The 19,990-nt window shown below is 40.0% G+C and overlaps 2 protein-coding genes across 3 annotated transcripts; one reads left to right on the plus strand and one right to left on the minus strand.

Annotated features, from left to right (window-relative positions):
- Positions 1 to 345: 345 nt before the first annotated feature.
- Positions 346 to 4,818, minus strand: spty2d1 (SPT2 chromatin protein domain containing 1). Its single transcript, XM_088379118.1, has 6 exons — positions 4,296 to 4,818; positions 3,208 to 3,322; positions 1,688 to 3,133; positions 1,196 to 1,352; positions 1,037 to 1,114; positions 346 to 953 (listed from the first exon to the last, which is right to left on the minus strand). Exons 1-6 carry the CDS (start codon positions 4,356 to 4,358, stop codon positions 860 to 862), a joined length of 1,953 nt encoding a protein of 650 aa, XP_088235244.1. The 5' UTR covers positions 4,359 to 4,818; the 3' UTR covers positions 346 to 859.
- Positions 4,819 to 5,983: 1,165 nt separating this feature from the next.
- Positions 5,984 to 16,141, plus strand: tmem86a (transmembrane protein 86A). 2 transcript variants are annotated; one of them, XM_088379120.1, is made up of 3 exons: positions 5,984 to 6,140; positions 9,829 to 10,093; positions 11,683 to 16,141. In XM_088379120.1, the coding sequence occupies exons 1-3, from the start codon at positions 6,120 to 6,122 to the stop codon at positions 12,108 to 12,110; spliced, it is 714 nt and encodes a 237-aa protein (XP_088235246.1). In that variant the 5' UTR covers positions 5,984 to 6,119; the 3' UTR covers positions 12,111 to 16,141. The 2 variants fall into 2 exon arrangements, with proteins under 2 accessions (XP_088235246.1, XP_088235245.1); XM_088379119.1 differs by lacking the exon at positions 5,984 to 6,140 and adding an exon at positions 6,589 to 7,048.
- Positions 16,142 to 19,990: the final 3,849 nt, after the last annotated feature.

The raw sequence follows: 19,990 nt of genomic DNA on the forward strand, positions 1-19,990 counted from the left end.
GACACTAACATTCACAGATATGAACAATTTTGGAGTGTTTAAATTAACCCAGAATGTATATTTTGGAATGTCAGAAGAAACAGCTGTTTTTCTGCTATGAGAAATTTAAATAAAATTTGAAAAAAGTGAATAGTCCATCAATAATGTGTACAAAAATTTGTGGGAGAATTTTGGATGTAGGAAGTCAAAGTTCACTGAGAAAATCTAAAGCAAACAAATGGAGAGCAATGAGAGCATGCAAATTCAGATATTCAAAACTGAACTTTTCTGGACTCTGACATGCTTATCACTAGTCCACTGTCATTGCACAGCAAATTCTGAGAAGACAACACTTTGAGGCAGAGCTGTTTCAAAATATTTTAGAAAGAAACAAAATAACACATTTTATATGTATTTACAATCCAAATTCGTGTGAAATATGGTACAGCTATCCAAAAATATATCTCACTGGCACTGTATGCCTGCTTCCAACAAAAACACTCTTCTTCTTACTTTTTAAACTGAATTTGCTTTTGAAAATGGGACTCTTGCTTTTAGTGGAAGGAAATAAATAACGGGGAGAAAGAAGGGAAAATGTCACTTGCATTTAGCGTAGGGATGAATTGTGCATATTTGATTTTTAAAAGTTATTTCTTGATTGAGTTCACGCAAAATCTGTGTCCTCCGAGGTCCTTCTGTTGTCAATGTCACGTATCACTTCTTTCAATGATTGTGAAAACAATGGGAGAAAGTGAAAATAACAAACAAGGGTCCAATAAAATTCATGTGCGTGCCACTGTGCTTTCCATGAAATGACGTTGCCCTATTGCTGGCCAGGCAAATGGAGTCTTTCTTGTCCATTACAACAATTTTTAGTATTTCAGTTCATTTTTTTCCTCTTGGCATTCATCCTTTTCATCTGCTCTTGCTCTTTTTTTTCCTCCTCCAAATCCTCTTGAACAGCCAATTTCAGACTATGATAGGCAAGGAAAAAAAAAAAAAAGACAGTTAGTAAAGGGGCGCAAAATACCTGGTAAGAAATGTACAATTAAGTTACCTCCTGGCTTCTTCTTTCTGCAGATCTCGCCAGCTGCTCTCCATATATTTGAGCGCATAATCACTTTCATTTTTGTATCTGTATATGGGATAATAAAATAAATAAATAAATCACACAATCATTGACGTGATAGTAAAAGACAGACACATGTACGCTTACTTGTTTCGGTCATAACCAAAGATTTCCTTAATGTGTTTGGAAACCTCTGCCTGCTCATCACCGTCATCATCGATGAAGTCATCCATTTCGGAATCATATTCGTCTTCCTCCTCATATTTTCTTTTGTATGCAATAGTGATGGGTGGTAGTGTTGTATCTACATATTACATAAAGGAAATAGTATGGATGGTATAACAAAGCAGTACTCACTTGCTCTAACTAGAAATGCAAAGTCGTGGACAACAAAGTAAACGCATCCAATTGACTATACAATAATTACATGAGTTAATTTTAATTACTTCCGTAATTCAAAGCTCACCCTTTCTTACATGTAGAGACAGAACGGTCAATCGATTAAAACTAAACACCCAATATAACGCCCCCTTCCATATTTGAAATATGCCCATCTTCACATTGCTAACAACTTCACTTAACATTACTATGATATAAAATATTAAACCACGGGAGTAGTTGTATCGTATTATATTGTACCTGGTGGTCTATTCAATGGTCTGGGTGGACCTCCTGGTCTTGGGACCATGCCAGGTCTTTGTGGTATCCCTGGCCGAGAAGGAACTCCAGGTCTGGCTCCGCTGACATTTTTGGATGAGATGGTCTCAGACACTACAGTACACTTGGGTCTACCGGGTCCCGATCCAGAGTTGCCTGAGGGTTGCCTGTTGACAAGGGGTCCTCCGCCAGGTGCTCGACCCGCCCCGATCCCTGGCCCTCCGACAGAGTTTCGACCCTGTCCGAAACCCGGTGGCCGGCCTCCCCTACCTGCGGGGTGACCTTGTAAGCCACTAGCAAAACCCTTTGGCTGCAATGTGCCCACTGGCCTTGACTGAAGTTGGTTCCCTTCTTTCGGGCGCCCACTGGAGGAGGGTCTGACCATCGAATGGCCACTTGATTTCTCTGCAGGATTGCTTGCAAATCTTGGTGGTTCTCCCTTTCCTAAAACTGGGCGCTCCTGCTTTACTGAGCTACCTTGTGTAGGTCTGTTTTTTGGTGGGTTACTATTTGAAGGCTTGAGATCTCTGCCAGACAGAGCATGAGGCTTGGACGGAGGCATGCCTGAAGGTCGTCCTTGAACAGATAAAGTGCTATTCTTTTTTATTCGAAGGTCACTTGAAATGACGGATGCATGACTAGATGAGGGCTTAGGCCCCCTCTGTTTGGCTGAAACCTGACAGGAAGTAGCTTTTGAAGGATTTTGAATCTTGGGTCTGTCTCTTTCACCAGCGCTGACCTTTGAATGTGTTGCGACAGATTTTTTCGTTATCCCATTGGACTGATCTGGTTTTTCCGATAAACTCTTTTGTGGTTTACAATTTTTTGGCTCTTTATCAGGCACATTTTTTCGTAGAGTACTGGACTGAGGCTTATGTCCTCTGTTTGTCGTCGAGTCTTTGCCGCGGCTCTTGGCTCTGCGCTCCATCTCTAGCTCCTTTAACTCTTCAGCTGTGCGCAGCCTTTCTTCCTTCACTACCACCTTTTCCTTTACCTCCACCGGCTCATGCTGCTTCTTCTCTGCCAATTTCAGCAAGTCTGCAAAGTTCATGCGGGGTGGAGCAGACTTGGGAGCACCACTAGATTTTTTAGGAGAGGTTCTACTGCTTCTGCCTAAACCTGAATTTTTGCCAGGTCTTAGAGGTTCTGGATCTTGATCGGGCTCAGAATCTGTCTGCTCATACTCATAATTATCTTCATCATCCTCTGGGTCAACACAATAATTTCTGAATTTTCCTTCACTCTCTTTTTGTTCCCCTTCCATTTCCTGCTTTGACCTTCTCTTCTTTGGAACATCCACCACTGGAACGCCGTTGTAACCCCTGAAATTATCTTTTGTCCTAGAAGCCATGGCTCTCGCTTTACGATCAGACTTCAGCTCAACCCTTTTTGCGAGAAGATCCTCCTTCTGTTTCTTCAATTCATTCTCTGAAAAATAGAGGCTGAGTAAAAATATCATCGTGTAAACACTTTACCTATGCAAAACAATTTCCCTTTCTTACCTTTCACTCTGGCCTCACGTTGTCGCTTGCTCAGGAGTGCCTGCACAGCAGCAGGATTTACCCCTTTTGACTTTGGGTCCTTTTTAGGGGGACCAGCTTGTAAACTATACCTTTTCTATTGAAAAAAGAATGACAAAAAATGCAGATAAGATGAGAATCGTCTTTAGTCAACGTATGACCCGAAAAGACAAAGCAATAAAAGTTAGCAATGTAAAACTACTACATGACTAATGGTGCCACATTTTATTCGTCCCTATAAAGGTCAGTCCAAACTTTTTGTACATGTAATAGACACAAAATCCCCCACAATATTACGTGAACAACTCTACTTCCCAAAATCTGTATACAAAGTGAAAGCTTGACATTTTAGTTTACAGTGTTTACAGAAAAAAATGGTTTTATTGTATGGAAAAGTTATTATCTTGTTCTTGTTTTTATTCAACTTTTAAAGACATGATGATGACCCTGGAAGCACCCTAAATTGTTTTTGTATTTAACTGGATTTGAAAAAATATATAAATGCAAATCTGTTGTCCATTAAACCTGCTTAAAGACATTTCAAAGGTAAGGGTTATAGTTATTGAAATTTTGATGCCAATATTTTCCCATTTACTGTAAAATTAACATCAGCTTCAAATATCGATTATCGGCCCCCTTTATCATGAATAATTTGTATCGACAGTACCAACCACGGAAAAAAACCCATATCAGTCTAACTGCAGTTTAAAGAGTGTCGTATTGTTTTTAAAGTAAGCATAGACTGGCTGCAGTGTCATACTTGTATGACAATGAGTGATAACGTGGTGAACTATGAGCACGTGAAAAAATGTGTACGTGTACTTAACGTGAACTTAATTTATACAATTTCACTTTTGCTACTGAGACAACCGCGAATGCAATTTTTATTGGTGCATTCAAAGCAACAATAAACATATTAGAGGTGGAAGAAAGCAGCAAGTTTAAAATGATGCTTCATTGGGAAACTCGGTGACACCCACGATGAGCTGGCATTTGTGTGCCCATGCGCTCGGACTCGAATCCCCTTTTTTCTCGAAATAAAAGGTAAGGTATTTGCTCATTTCACTTACCTGCATCATGCCGACGCCCTTGTTTTGGGTGGCGATTGACAGAACGTTGTCAAAGTCCATCATTTTGGGAACATATAGTGTCAGCTGTCTTTTTCAAGGAGCAAAACTCCAGCAGCGTGACAGATTTGACCGTTCTTCGACAGCTCACAACTGTAACACTGGATTTGGCGTTGCGCTTCAACACCAGTATGTCTAATGAGAAACTTATTAGCAAAATGAGTCAATTTTTTTGATAGTTGTGGGGCAAACAGTGAGGTGCAAAACTAATTTACGTCCTTGCCTAGGCTAACATTGAGTCGCAGTTAGCTAACCCTATGTCAGGGCTAAACAAGAAGCCTTGGATGTGGACACGACGTACGCTCGACTACTAGAAGCACTTCAGTCAAATTTAATCATTATGAAATACAAAATAAATAGTTCAACGCAATAAGCTACTGGTGTTTGGTCGATGCTGGCGACGGGAAACACCGATGTGTCAATGGACTCAGAGGCAGTGCGGAAATGAGATAGTTCAGTGTTACGCACTTCCGTCATCATGATCCAGACGCTAAGAAAATAAGTTTTTTAAATAATAATAATAATAATAATAATTCTACACATAGCAGGGTTTGAATTAAGTTACAGTAAAGTTTTATTTTTGCATTCACCGCCACTTTGCACCTTCTTTCCCATTGCCCCGATATGGCTCCACCACGTGAGGGCGCTATCATTAAGCACACGTCATACTGTAGGCGGTACTTGGAATTCTCCAGAACTGGGTTTCTTTTACTTCATACATTCGTTCTTGGCACAGGGTAAATTAAATAAATCCCGAAATTATTCACAAAATATACCCTGCAAAGTCACCGAACTCCAGATTTCAAGACGTTATCCTACGTTTTGTGGTCATATGGAACTTTTCAATGATTTCATGCTCGTCACTCCTGGAATATTTTTAATGGGATTGTATGTTGTTGAATTAAAATATGAGGACAAGAGTCTTCCTCATGTCGCAAATTTTCTCTCATTTGGCTAGTTATGGCTGGCAATTAACCGGTCTTGTGTCCGGCGGTACAGAAAATGGATGGATGGAATTTATTTTTTTATAATTCATTCTATTTTTTACAGCACTCATGCAGTATGTGAAATTATTTCATGACATACTTTTATTTGATATTATGTGTACTACGTTGACGAGCTTGCTTCCTGTTTATGAACTGTTTTGAGTCTTAACCCAGGTTAAGACTTTTACAACAAACTACCGTATGCCTTAGCTCTAACAACTTTCATGCAACGTCCTTTCGAAATAATAATAAAAATATAATGTTTTATTGAGAAAAACTCTTTCAATCGAGATTGTTAAAATATACGACGAGCAGACTCCAATAAAGGTAAGTATCATGCAACAAATAATGATAAATGTGACATTCAAGTTTTTTTTACGTGGATCAGCAGATAAATGGAAAACCGTGCTGACAAGTGTGTAGCTTGACTGCCCCCTTTTTTTAACAAGAAAACTGAGGTTTCCATTTTTACTAACATTAGTCGGACCACCTTGATCTCGGATGTAACGTTCTCGGTCAAACATAAATAATAGGCCATCTGCTCCCAGATGTAAACATAAGACTGGCCCTCCTATCGGGGCGTCACTCACTCGTCCCGCCTACTAACAATCCAATGTCTGTTCCTATTGGTCAAGAGAGACAAGCCGCTCACCGCCTACATGACGTTTGCCCGCCCACCGGAGAGAGGACAAAAACAATCGGCATCTCTCTCGCTAAAGAACATAAACAAAAGGACGTAAGCCAAATTCACCTACACAACAGCTCTACTAACGTCCTTGACATGGTTTCCCCAGTAAGTGTGGTGAGTATCAACGTTAAAGTAGCTTTGACATAACGATCGGTCCGAATTATGATTGCTATGTTCCCGTAACAAACCGCTGCTTGTGTGTGGAGTCACCAGGAAAACAGACGTATATTTTTGCGCGGTTACCACGATATGTCACGCATGGACTGAGGCGTGATCGCTTTCGGGGACAACATAATTACTGTTTGTCGTTACAATCATGTTTTTCCAGCACATTTGTTATGTTGTTAGTCTAGCCGTTTCCCAAGTGTATACGAAGACCCCTATCGGTGGTGTTTCGAACACAAGTTCCAACAGCAAGGCTTCAATCCAGACATTTGTAAAGGGAACATATCACGTGACGACCCTTTGTTTATGTGTGTGTGACTGTTAATGTTTTTATTCTTGCGCTTCTATTGACGCATGCGCCATACATACTTTCAGATGTAATGCAGCAGCTGTACTTAGCCTTTTGTTGTATAGCGTAGCCTACATATTGCTCAAAGTGTCAACGATGGAAGATGGATATTTTAACAAAACAGTTGTGTCAGCAATCTGTATAATTCAACTTGCTCCAACATCTTCTTACCTAACAACTGAGCAACTATGAAAGGGTATGGTTCCTTTGCAGTGGCCACGAAGGATGGGTTGTGTGTTGTAACTTGGTCCTTTCCTTGTAAACCCATAAACCGTCATGTGAAGCCTGTGATTACTGTGAAGGCAGCCTGTGTGAAGGAATGCAAGCCAGGCAGACCTGTTCCCACAGTGATGCTGCCCAAGCAGTGTGAATTTGTTAAATTAGTTTAGACCCGGCCATGGCCCCCTGGATTACAATGAGATGGAAAATAGAGGCATACGCTGTCGGAAATAGAAGCCCCGGCTCAAGTTCACCTAAGGACAAAGTTTTATGTCAAGACAACAGAAAGGTACTGGCAATCAGTTCCCACTACGTTCTTTATTTACAAAAGCATAATTCTTTATGAATGTATAGAACAGTATATGTGAAAGTGGTTGCGGAACTGGTGGGCCATGTATTCTGTTGCTTGTCCTTCAGTGGGGATTTGTCCAACTTAATCCACCTCTTAATACCACCACTATCGGTTTGCAATTATAGAAACCATCATTGCTATACAAAGGACACCGTCACACTCTACCTCAGAGCAGTTTATAATTAAAATGTGTCTAATAACATGACAATCCGTCCGTCCGTCCATTCATCCATCCATCCATCCATCCATCCATCCATCCATCCATCCATCCATCCATCCATCCATCCATCCATCCATCCATCCATCCATCCATCCATCCATCCATCCATCCATCCATCCATCCATCCATCCATCCATCCATCCATTTCATGAACCACTTATCCTTTATCATGCTTAAATGAACTACATTATACTCATCAAAAATTTGTTTGTGATGAAATATCAATTTGTGCAGCTCATCACTGACATGCTTTGCTAGTTTTGCTGTGACCAACCAATCAGTGGACAGAAAACTGCTGACGGCATTGAGAACCAACTTGTTTCATGAGAATGAATTAGAAATTTTTTTGGTTCAAGAAACAGCCCCCTCGCTAATGTGGTCACATTACATTAATTTGTGATTTTAATGCACCCAAAGGAAATCTAATTGGGCAATTAAAAAAAAAAAGCATGACACACATATGTTCATTTGCGGTTGAAATTGTGTGTCAGTGTTCCTACTACTGTTAACAGCGGAGACAGGCCGCCACTGACACTGAGTTTAATTAAGTTCAAAATTATTTTGAATTGTCCGAAGTTTCGAGCCACATCACAGGTTAGCCTTACTTTGATGTGTTATCCCATTAAAATCCTCCAATCATCTTCATCTCTGGCTTTCAATATTTTCTTTGTCCCATTGTTCTTAGCCTAGCTCTTACGAAACAGCATTCCAAATGCTTTTATTTGTAAGATAGCATTTTTGTCATTTAATTATATGTCAAGACGCAATGTTGTGTGATGTTAAACGGGAATGACTTCATAATATGACTCATGTCTGTCAAAGCTATCCTTATGTTACACATCTCTATTCATTCAGCCATTGACAGGTGGTTTATGTTTCTCCCTATCATGTGTCTGACCCTTGAGTAACATGAGTCACTGTGAATAATGGATGTCTACTCATGGGATGCCATTCAGAGCTTTACCTGGGTTTTATGGTTACGATGATCTGGCATCCCCACCTTGCTTGCGATGAGACATATGCAATGTGATACATTTTACAAAACGACTGTTTATATATAATGGATTCAACAAAAATGCATTGTATTCACGTAAAGCTCTACTATTTGCTCTTATTATTTTATGTGAATTAGAACTTTTTGGCTGAAGAATGTTTTTATTTATATGACTAATTATATATCATATGTTAATTATTCAATCCCATGACAATTTTTTTTTTAGTTAAAGAGTAGTGGCTAAATATATATTTAATTGGTAAAAAAAATGGCTTGAGAATTGTGCTATGAACAGCAACCACATTTTAATTTCCCTCCAAAATTACATCAATATTTTATGCTGCATTTAATGATTCATTATTTATCCCACATTTGCTGACTATGAGCAAAAGGCGGACTACACCCTGAACTGGTCGCCAGTCAGTCGCAGGTCACACATCGAGGCGAGCAACCAGTCACACCCACATGCACACAGTCACTGAATGATCCCACGCACACAAGTCTTGATCTAGTCCTGGTATGTGCAGGTTTGGGTGCCCCCCCATGTTGCATGGTACCTTGTACCCAGGACAGGAAGTCTGGAAAACCTAGTGAAAAAGCCGGATTAAACGGGCAACGTGAAAGGGGTTATTGTTCCTCAACTCTCCTCCACATCACTTGACCATTGCTAAATCCAATTGCTCCTTCAGCGTATCCATTCGTCATGTATATTCACTTCTTGCTTCCTCTTTCTGCCCCACTTATTCTTTTGTGAACTGTGCAGTCAAAGTGCCCCTTTTGCTTTGCCACACAATGCTTACACTCAATGGTTTGGCAGAGGGACAGCAAGTCAGTGGTTTTGCCACATCCCCTTGTATCAACCATTTCCCTCATTTCCTAACTTTTTTCCTCACGCAGCTCATCTTTCTCAACTTTCACACTGAAATCGCCAACCTTCAACTGTACGGCCCACCCATCGCTTTCTGCCTTTGGATGTTCGATTCTCGGAATCACGGGTGGATGTCGGTTCTCAAGTTCTTAGAAAACAGTTCTGTTTTTGTTTTGTTTTTTTGGGAGGGGGGGTAACAACGTCCTTGAGTCTCATATGTTTTTACAGAAACAAGCAGGATTGTTTGCATAGTCAGCAGTATTTCAGGACACGAGCCTCAAGTGTCAAAGCACTGGAAAGATGAGAAAAACAAGATGTCAAAAATGAGGAAGAGAAAATGTTAGAGGGAATCACACAATTCCACGGACATAGATGTTTAAACATGCATTTCTTGTTTCAGTCATGTGCATCTAACTGGAGACCACAAAGGAGGAAAAGCTTTTCGTGTCCTAATACAAACCACTCTTGCCCATAACAGGAAGTACCCTGAACGACTGCTTGTCTAGACGTTGTTTCCTGTTTTATCTTTACGGGCATTAATAAATAATAGAAACAAAGAAGACTGTAAAAATCAGAGATACAAGAGCATCACATTAAGACTCTAATGATGATCTACATATTTAATCTGCTTTCAGGTCAAGAGTGAAGGCCCCAAGCTGGTGCCATTCTTCAAGTCAACCTGTGTTTACTTTGTCCTCTGGCTACCAACCTCAAGTCCATCTTGGTTTAGCGCACTTATCAAATGCCTGCCCATCTTCTGCCTCTGGGTCTTTCTGCTGGCACATGGCTTCAGCTTCTTGGGGGCTCACTCCAGTGCCCGCAAGATCCTCGCCGGCCTCATCTTTTCTGCTCTGGGTGACGCTTTCCTCATCTGGCAGGAGCAAGGCTACTTCGTCCACGGTGAGACTGAAATGTCACGTGCTGAATTACACTGTTGGGAATTAATTTGACTTATTGGAAGTGGTATTGGTGTTGAATGTCATTTAACCTACGTTTGCCTTGTCACCGGAGATGTACTCTAAGAGCCCTATTTTCGCAGGCACAAGTAGAAAGGGGTGTTTTCACCGTTGTGAGAGTGAACATAACCAACATGTTTGCCAGCCAAGGGACTCCGCTCATTCCCTTTAAATTCTGCTCTGGCACAAAAATCAATATGCGTCAAATTTCATGCCAAGTGCATGTGTGCTGTCTGTAAAAATAGAACCCTAAAAGTTACTTTGACAGCTTAGGAACACTAATTGTAGCTTTCCTGTCCCAGTAGATACACATATTTTTACCAAGCCATGTTTTTTGCTTGAGGTTTCCAATTTTATTGTTGTGAAAGCAAACAGACCCATGCCCTTTAGCACTCTTTCAATGGTGTTGTACCAAAGCACTCAACTTTTGTTGATTGGTCAACAGAGAATAGTCACTTCTGTTTGACAACAGGACTGGAAATGAAAGTAGTACATGAAATGCCCATGAACAAGATAAGATGTATAGAAAATGGATGCAATCAATATAAATTGCACCGTATATGAAAACTGGATATAATAGTATATAATTTGCGTGTTGTTAGATAAAACTCCCAAATAAAACTCAAAGAAAAATCCACTCACACTGTCACCTGGTAGCTTGTTACTTACCTATTGGAGATAACGTAACTAAGTGATTTCTAAAACCTATACTACTTGAATAGGAGAGGTTTGTGTGTGTTTTTGAGTTCAATTATAATTTAAAATCACACGGAGACTCAATTTGTTAGGTGCTGCATGTGCACATTGTCCCTTGAAACTTGACAGACTAAGACTCAAAAAAGTTTCTTCAACCATGACCATTGCATCATGAAAGAGAGCAAGCCATTTTCATCACATTAGATTGGTCAGTAATTTGTAAAAATAACACCCACATGTATGAACTGGCAAATAGATTTTGAAAAAATATTAAATTCATCCAAATGAGGTTTTGATATGTACTACCTTTATTTTGAGAACACGACTTAATTTAATCAAGGTTAGCTTGTGCGAAAAAACTTGTTAGAACTTGGTTGATTATGCAAACACATGAAGTGGAACCTGATCTACTAACCGGGCTTATTAAGGAACATTTTAAGCAAATTGTTGCACAGTTGAACTGCACATTCTGAGAGAAGTAAATTTAAATCGACAAATTTAGAACACCCAATTTGATTTGCCAAGCCTAAGACAAATTGCGATGGCTGATTTCACAACTCCAAATACCACATGTGAAAGGTATGTGTAAATCGGCAATGCTGTGCGTGGTAGTGACTGTGCTTGCTTTGACAATCAAGAATATTCACTCAATAGAAGCGTTGAGGAAAACCTATCTTTTTCACTTGTGTAAACGTTGTTTTGGAATAGCAGGGGAAAAAAATCACCTCATATCATCGATTCAAATGTTTTGGACCATTTAAACACATCTAAGAGCTAACTTGGGGGCTGTCACATGAAGGAGTTTACATTTAGTCCAATGTTTTAATGACTCCACAGGTCTACTGATGTTTGCCATCACTCACATCCTCTACTCATCTGCCTTTGGAATGAAGCCCATCAATGTGCGCGCAGGCTTTGTGATCACGGCTGTGTCCAGTGTGAGCTACATGCTTCTCTACCCTTACCTGTCGGGCCCGTTTACCTACCTGGTGGCCGTCTACATCGCCCTGATTGGCTTCATGGGCTGGAGGGCCATGGCGGGCCTGCAGTTAGCCAACGACCTGTGGACCTGGACCAAGCTGTCCGCCTGCCTGGGCGCCGTGCTGTTCATGGTGTCCGACCTCACTATTGCCGTCAACAAGTTCTGTTTCCCTGTGCCCCACTCGCGTGCTATCATCATGGCGACCTACTACGCTGCCCAAATGCTGATTGCTTTGTCAGCCGTGGAATGCCAGGATGCAGAGGTCGCGCGGAAGAGAATATGAGCGCCCGCTCTGTCTCTGTGACAACAAGGTGATAGCTGCTCCCCGAGTGATTGTGGACACATCTCACTACTGCATCACTCAGTCCTTCATCTCCGTTGTTGCCATGGCAACTAGACCGCCACAGTCTTGTATGGTAGATTCACATTTCTTCTTTACAATGACACTGTGGTAGTATTATCTTCAGACTTTCCCAACAGCAGCTCTTCCCGCCTCTTCTGATACCTGAAAGGAAAGCATCCTGATACCTGATGAACGTGGATACGTGCACGGTACTGCAAACCTACCTGACAAAGTATTAGTTCTATTTTTTGTTTTGTTTTAAGGGGAGCAGGTCATTAGGGACTTTTAAGAAATGTGTTGGTGGTAGAGGAGTCTGGATTTATGTATTTTCTTCAGGTCCTATACCTCACCTATCCTTTAGCAATAGTACATCATCTCCACATTCAAAAATACAGTTGGTCCAGAAATGCAATTCAATATTTGTGACAATTTAGAATTTTTCACTATCTAACGTTATGTATAATGTTATGTTATGTCTGTGTAGATTTTTATTCAACCGGGTCAAAATCCTCCACAAAAGTTGAATCAAAGCTAACTGGTTGCCTTAGCCGAAAACCAAGAAGTGCAGTTGGCTTTGATTTACCTTCTGTGGTGTAGCTTTAGTTGCCCACTAAAAAAGGATTTCTTGCATACTTGCCCATATTTGACTCAACACTTATCTTATTCTGTTTTCCCCTGTGTTGAGGGTGCTGTTTTTTTTTTGTTTTTTTTTTAAGGGAAGTGAGCGGTTCTTAGCAAGGATATGTTGCATGTGCCCTGCACCTATCTTAAGTAATTTGATTCATCTTGCATTTGTAGACTGAAAATGAAACAGACTAATCCATCCATTTTCATCCATCTCAGGGGACCGCCATTTGGACATTATGACGCCCTCTGATGTCAACTAAAATTGTCGTCCGAACTGCCCTCAGGCTCACATTGTGAAAGTCATGTGACCAAACCCAGAAAACCGGTGACCTGTGACCTTGACAAACAAATGCAAGATTAATCAAAATACTACTGGGGACACATACAACTTTTGATGAGACTATTCTTGTGTTTAATTCCCTTTTAAAAGTCAGGCCGGTGTCTTATCTGCAATCCCCTCCATTCCACTCACAAATAATCATAATGCTTGTTATTTGCTCTGCTCTTCAACAATCTCAGCAACACACCCAGTCTTAGTAGGTATTTTAACTCAATCCCCATTATGTGGAGTTAAAGCTCCACACAGGTAAAGCTGGTTCGTCATTCATTTGTGAATGGTTGTCTTTATCATTAAGGAGTAATGAATGCATTTTACGCCAATTTTATCAAAGATTCACTGCAGCTTTTCTTAATGCGGTATGATATATAGGCAATACTGAGCTGCTAATGTTGACGCGTTCCCATTATGAGAGGAAAGTTAGTTGAAATGGCCTGAAATTGTGTCACGTTGACTGAAATGAAAGTGTTTTCTGAATGAAATATGTATGATGATATACTGTATCTGGGCTCTCAGAAGCCTTTTCTTAAACCAAAGCCACTTGTCTTGTCATACGAGGAAAAAGTTTTGCCCTTATATAGGTAGGACCAGCAAAAAAAAAACAAAAACAATGCCACTACCTATTTGCACAAAAACTAAGGCCAAGGAAGATGAAATCATCTTTTGAAATTCTGATGACGATGCGAATACAGGACTTTATAGTCAAGCAGCATTTTCCTCACATCTTGTGTCATTCTCCCTGCACCAGGAAGTGGCCTGGAAAACAACAAACTGATGAACTAACGAACCATGTAACTCCAAGCTTTTTTTTGTTTTTAACAGTTCAGCTTTGGCAGTGGGATTTACTCCTTGTGACATCTAGTTTATCTTGTCACTATCCCACCTTTTATGTTACCACTTTACGGATAGAATGAAGTGTGGTCTGTAGTAGAATATTACAACTAGAAGCTGTAAACACATGCACACACACACATGTGCATACATACTGTACATTATATGCATGTTTTTGTGTGTGCATTTATTATTAGGTTGTGCGTATTACCGTGAACGTGTATTGTATGCTCAGTAGGAGCGTCTTAAGGCCAGTCATGCTGGGACTCACAGAATGGAGTCATCATCACACCAGTTGGTAATATAGATTCATGTGTTCACTCAATGCAACAGTGCTCCAGTGGTGATAATTGCTGCAAAAACACAAAAATGCCAGCCCCGCCTCAGAACTTCATCTACCCTCATATGGGCAAGGAGTATTTACACGCACTGTTGTTGTTTCCATCCCACCGTAACGAATCTGCAGGCAGAGCGTAACGATGACTTTGCTTATTTCACTTTACTGACATCAACAGGAGTAGAAACAAGTCAAGACTAAATTTGTGGCTGTTGTTTCGCCAGATAGTTCCTCAATCTGCTTTTGGCCTGTCAGCGTCGTTGTCTGTATAATCGCTTTGTCAGTCAGTTCCATCAGCGTGACCATGTATTTTTAATCTGTCCACACAGCATTGTGGCATTCTTCCTCACCCTATGCATTGGTCTCCTTGTCCTATCATAAGCTTTAGGTCAAACCATGTCGGGAAAAAAAAGATTGAGTCGAGAGGTCTTACTCATCTGTGGGCAATTTATATAAGCAACTCTTTGCCAAAAAAAGGCATGAGGATGTTTGCTCTTCTGTCCTCTTGGCTTCAATGTGTAAGACAAGATGAACAGTTGCTTCAGTTATTTTTGTTCAGCAACCCACAAGCTAGAAAGTCGTGTATGCTGAACTTGCTGTTCCGTGATCTGAATCATAAAGCTGCGAGTTGTCATTTCTGTCAAACAGCTGACTTCAACAATTAACCAAAGCAAATGGCTGCATTTTTAGTCAGACAATGTTACTCAGGCTGTTCTGTAGTGCTGATACCAAGGTGAGCTTCTCCCTGTCCATCAGAAGGCCACTTTACCTAAGCCTGCCAATAGCCCTCTTCTCAATTTTGTGCAAGACGACAAAAAGAAACCGTGAGAGCTATAGGAGGCATTTTGGGACGGTAATTCTCATAATGATTCTCATAATGATCGAGAACCAGTAGAGGTCCATGTTTTCATTCATACTCTGCCCTTTCTCTCTTGGTTTCTTCATTCTAGAAACTTCAGAACATGTGTGTGTGTGTGTTAACTTTTTTATTTTTCATTTTAAGACTGACAGACTACCAACATCCCCATGAGGGTAAAACATGAAAAAAATAACGACCCTGGCCAAATGTATTTTTTGAATACTTTTTATGGAAACGAAAGCAACATTGGATATTTAAATTTGACATTTTTAATTATTTTTTTGATCAGAATGTAATCAAGTTTGGCAATTAATGCATATTCAATGTTTAAATGGAGTAGTAATGGCTACTGACAATTTTACTTATTTTAAAATGCACCCTACAGGGTGTTTTCTCAAAACTGTTCAATGAAATTGGGCAATTTAAAAAAGAAAAGGAAATGTTCATATTCTTCTTTCTTGTGTCATTTCAACAGATCCAAATTCACTTTCAGTCAAAACTCAGCCAGCTCGATGTACAAACAATGCAATCAATCTCGTCCAAATGCTAAACAGAATCTATTACGTGCTGCTATTATGATATAACCCTTGTAGCAATGAAATGGAAAAAAAAAGAATGTTTTACTGATGATTGTTGAAGCACAATAAAGCATGCATAAGTGTGAGGTTTAGTTCGAGGCATTTAATGTTTTGAAAGTGTTTCAAACCCATTAGTGTTTTTTCCTCCTGAAATCAGTGCAAAGAAGCATGTTTTCACCTCACATCAGATGGCCATGTATAATTTAAGTTTATTTAATGGAAAAACCTTGTCCCTGCATTTCTATGCTATGATACAGTATATTTTCCCTTATTGTGGTTGATTTTCACTTGTGATTTATTATTACTTTCACGACTGTATAGACAAAATATAGTTCCTTTGCTGTAGTGAAACTGCAATGAATGTGAATATCTATTGGAGAAATAAATGCAATTGCAATGCAACTTCAAAAGAACAATGTGTCTCTCAGTGTGTCCTACTGCCTGCGGTAAACTGCCTGAATCCAAATGTCAGCTAACTGTTTAGTATGTCAACAGGCCCTCAGCTGCTTTTAGTTTAGATACGGTGGAAGGAACTGCACACACAACTCTGTTTTAGGAATAGTTACATTTTGTTGTCTGATTAAGGTAGGAAGTTGCAGAAGGCCACCCAGGCTGCTATGAAGCTCCCACATACTCGTTTCCCCCTCTTTCATTTGCCTGTTTGTCGCTCACTTTCATTACACACAAACTGGCCTTTTTTTTTTTCTCCAAATGTGTTTTATTCATTCACTGCCAAGTTTGTGCCATCAAAGAGCTCCATCCTTCTCCCAAAATGAGGCGTCTGAATACCAAACGTTTTTAACAAGCGTCAGCCGAAAATCGAAAAAAAAAAAAAATATATATATATATATATATATTTATATATATATAATGTATTTATTAAGCTTTCTGTAAATCCTATAAACTTAGTTTTACTTCTCAAATATCAGTGTTTGTCTGCTATATGATGTATTTAACTGAAATTGCTGATCTGAACAACCAATGATTTATAAAGGAAAATCATGAAAATGATCAGGGGTGCCCAAATTTTTCCACAACACAATAGTTTTACAAATCTGCCCCTATTGACATTTTCTAATAATCGCTTTTACACTTTTATTTCCCATCACTGGTTTACTTGCCCATAAGCTACTTATGTGGTTATTGGGGGCGACATTGTGCCTGTGGGCACCATGCTCAAGACCCCTGCTTTAGACAATAGTTAACTTTGTCATGTACTATTAAGATGTTTTCTGAGGTGCATTCACTGCACTCTCCACATTCAAGTAGGGCCTACTGCATGTACAGGCACGTAAGAAGTTACAGTGCAATATAAGAACATGTCACATGAGCCTTTTAGATTTTTCTGCAATGTTTTTGTGTTAAAAAATATGGAAGTAGATGAAGTGAAATGTAGTGGCTTGAACTCAGTGCACTCAAGCGACGCAAACTAATCAGAAATGCTGCAGCGATTGCTTCCCTTTGGAACAACAGCCTTCGTTTTCAATTACATTCTGTGAGATTGACTGTTCAGGCTTGCACCCCACTTGCACTTCATTGTGCCGTACGTGAGCAGTGAAGAAAGCGATGACATTGCTTCACAGTGCGTAATTGATTCCCGCTTGGCAACCTGACACGTGCATCTATTGACACAGCATTTGTGTGAGCCAGCACAATGACGTCTGGAGATCAGTTTCAGCTCTCCTCGGACTCAAAGCAAGCTGGTAACCAAAACACACTCGAGCACCATTTGCGCATACAATGTCACACACCTTGGCTGTCAGGCCGCTGTGACCTAACACAAACAGTCACACGCTGTCAGTGCCAAAACACATTTTAGTTTCCATTGCTTTGCATACCCAAGACCCTCCACATCTTTTGATTCATAAAGGCACTGGAATACATTCCTCGCAAAAGCTCAGGAAACTTTCTGATGCAATTTTTTGTTCTCTAATAAGAGGCTGAACACAATAATTCATGAATCAGAATTAGAATAGGTTCAATTTACACACTCCTCTTCATCATGCTGTTCACGTTTTGACATCATGAGACCAAGACAAATGCTCCAAATAATCTAATTTGTTGGTTGTTTTTTTTTTTTTTTTACACAAAAATAAGATAACCAATTGAGTGGAACACAGATGTCAAACTCCTTTTTGTCTCGGGGCTACATTGTAGTTATGGTTTTCCTCAGAGAGCCGTGACGACTGTGAACGAATCAATATATGATATGGAGTATGCAACCAACCCTACTCCCGAAATTATAGATTATGGCCCTTGAAAAGCTAATTCATGATTGTTGTACTTAGTTCATCTTGTTTTTCCTTTTTTAATCACTTCACTGGTTTCTTTTATATCAAACAAATTTGTTTGATATATAAGAAACCAGTGAAGTGACTAACTCATGATTGTTATTTAGTATTATAGTTTTTAGCTGCATGGCCATGTGGAAAAGCTTCTTTAAAAAAAGTAGAAGACTCACCTCTAGTGTCTTTTTATAGTATTACCAGTGCCAAAGACCCATCGTACTAATTGATAGAAATCAAAAGAATAGATGACATGAGCACTTTACAAGGCCTCACATTCACCCATTCACACAGCAATGGGAGGCTTCTGCCATGCAAGGTGCCATGTCCAAACTGGGGGTCCACACTGGGAGCAAATTGGGGTTCAGTGTCTCAGTCAAGGAGACTTTGACATGGTCGCCACATCAATCCCACAACCATAGAATTGAGAGGAGACCACGCCACTGAGTCACGCCGCCCCTTTCACCATAGGTTAATTGGCCAATTAAAGTGCACATGATGGAAAGCGAATTAATTCCCAACTTCTTTGAACAGATGCACCGCCTCCTCCTACCTCTAGGATTGGCATGACCCCTGATAGGCACTTCACGTGGTGCAGTCATGTCAGGATGACCGCTGTGTAGATCATCAAAGTCTGGACGTGGTGGCCTAGCATATTCTTTCACATATTATCCGAGAAAGCCAGTTAATGCTTTTATTGTCACAGATTCAACTTCCTCTGCTTGTTAATACAACCGCCAGAAGCCCAACAAGTTCTAGAAAGTGGTATAAGGCAAAATGGTAGACTCCTGACATGCATACAAATAGGTGGATTTTTCTGCTTAATCATATTCCATAAACACAATATTAATCAGACTACATTTTTTAGACTAGCACATAGAACATATTTAAAAAAATATTCAACTAGCTAGCCCATTAATTTCAGTCAAGCCCATCTTCTCTCCCGGGGAATATAAAAAAATGGACTATTTGCAAATATACATTGTTCATAGGAGCGCGCAAGCAAGCTTAATGTATGTGCGAACACTCCACATGTGAGATGACAACTCAGTCAGAGGCCTCTTCCTCTACTGCTGTGACAACACTATTGCACAGTGAGATCTTTAGATCTCATCCTGTGGATATTTATGGACGTGTAAAGAGGAAAAGAAATGATGCGGAGGAGGATAAAAGAGCACTCAATGCTGACACATTCTGGGAGTGTGAGCACTTGTAAAAGACAACCTACCGTTTCTTCAGCATCTTTTTAAAGTCCGGTGTTAGATCTGGGAACAGAAATAAAAAACAATCTACAGAATGAGGGTTCATCAGTTAGAGATGTGAGGTGCTCATTAGAGGCAATGTATTTATAGACATCTGCACCCTCCAGGGTCAGTTTTTTTTTAATCTAAAATACAAGGAAGTCCCTATCATGATTCTTTACAAGAGCTCATTTTTAAATCTACTCATTGCAGTATTTATTTATGTCTGCAGGTGGCAGTGCAGTGCCACTAATGTGCAAGTGACCTCGACTTACAACATTCAGTGATCTTGCTCCACGGATGGGCAGATGGTAAATGGAGATGCATATGTCAGCAGCCACAAGTTAATTGCCTTATAGAGGTTATTTAAGCTTCACTTAAGATCTCCGACTAGCACAAACGGCTAAAAAAATCCATCTTGGTTGTTTCGAGATAAAAGAATCCCAGTGTTTACTTTCTACCATACCTTTCTACTTTCTCATCCTGATGCATTGTATGCTGTCATTTGGCACCATCAAGTTGGTTAAGGCCCTCTACAGATGTGCTAAACTCGTACGTACTACTTTTAATTTTATACCACAAAATTTAAAAAATAAAATAACCTGGGACTGTCAGGGAATTAGGAATAAATAATAAAGACACGATGTGACAAACCTTGAGAAAATATTGATTGTTAATGGCATCATAAAAAACGTTTGTGGTGTCCCACAATGAACTCCCACTGG

Source organism: Syngnathus floridae, chromosome 6, assembly GCF_059516105.1.
Source record: "Syngnathus floridae isolate MCC-2025c chromosome 6, RoL_Sflo_1.0, whole genome shotgun sequence".
NCBI lineage: Eukaryota > Metazoa > Chordata > Actinopteri > Syngnathiformes > Syngnathidae > Syngnathus > Syngnathus floridae.

Bases quoted from the DNA above. Each gene is read 5' to 3' on its own strand.
- spty2d1 (XM_088379118.1), bottom strand. From the start codon at position 4,358: ATGATGGACTTTGACAACGTTCTGTCAATCGCCACCCAAAACAAGGGC. The intron at 3,323-4,295 runs GTAAGTGAAATG...TTTTTTCAATAG, and splicing joins AGGGCGTCGGCATGATGCAG to AAAAGGTATAGTTTACAAGC. The intron at 1,115-1,195 runs GTAAGCGTACAT...TCCCATATACAG, and splicing joins TTTGGTTATGACCGAAACAA to ATACAAAAATGAAAGTGATT.
- tmem86a (XM_088379119.1), top strand. From the start codon at position 6,938: ATGGCCCCCTGGATTACAATGAGATGGAAAATAGAGGCATACGCTGTC. The intron at 7,049-9,828 runs GTACTGGCAATC...ATCTGCTTTCAG, and splicing joins TATGTCAAGACAACAGAAAG to GTCAAGAGTGAAGGCCCCAA. The intron at 10,094-11,682 runs GTGAGACTGAAA...ATGACTCCACAG, and splicing joins GCAAGGCTACTTCGTCCACG to GTCTACTGATGTTTGCCATC.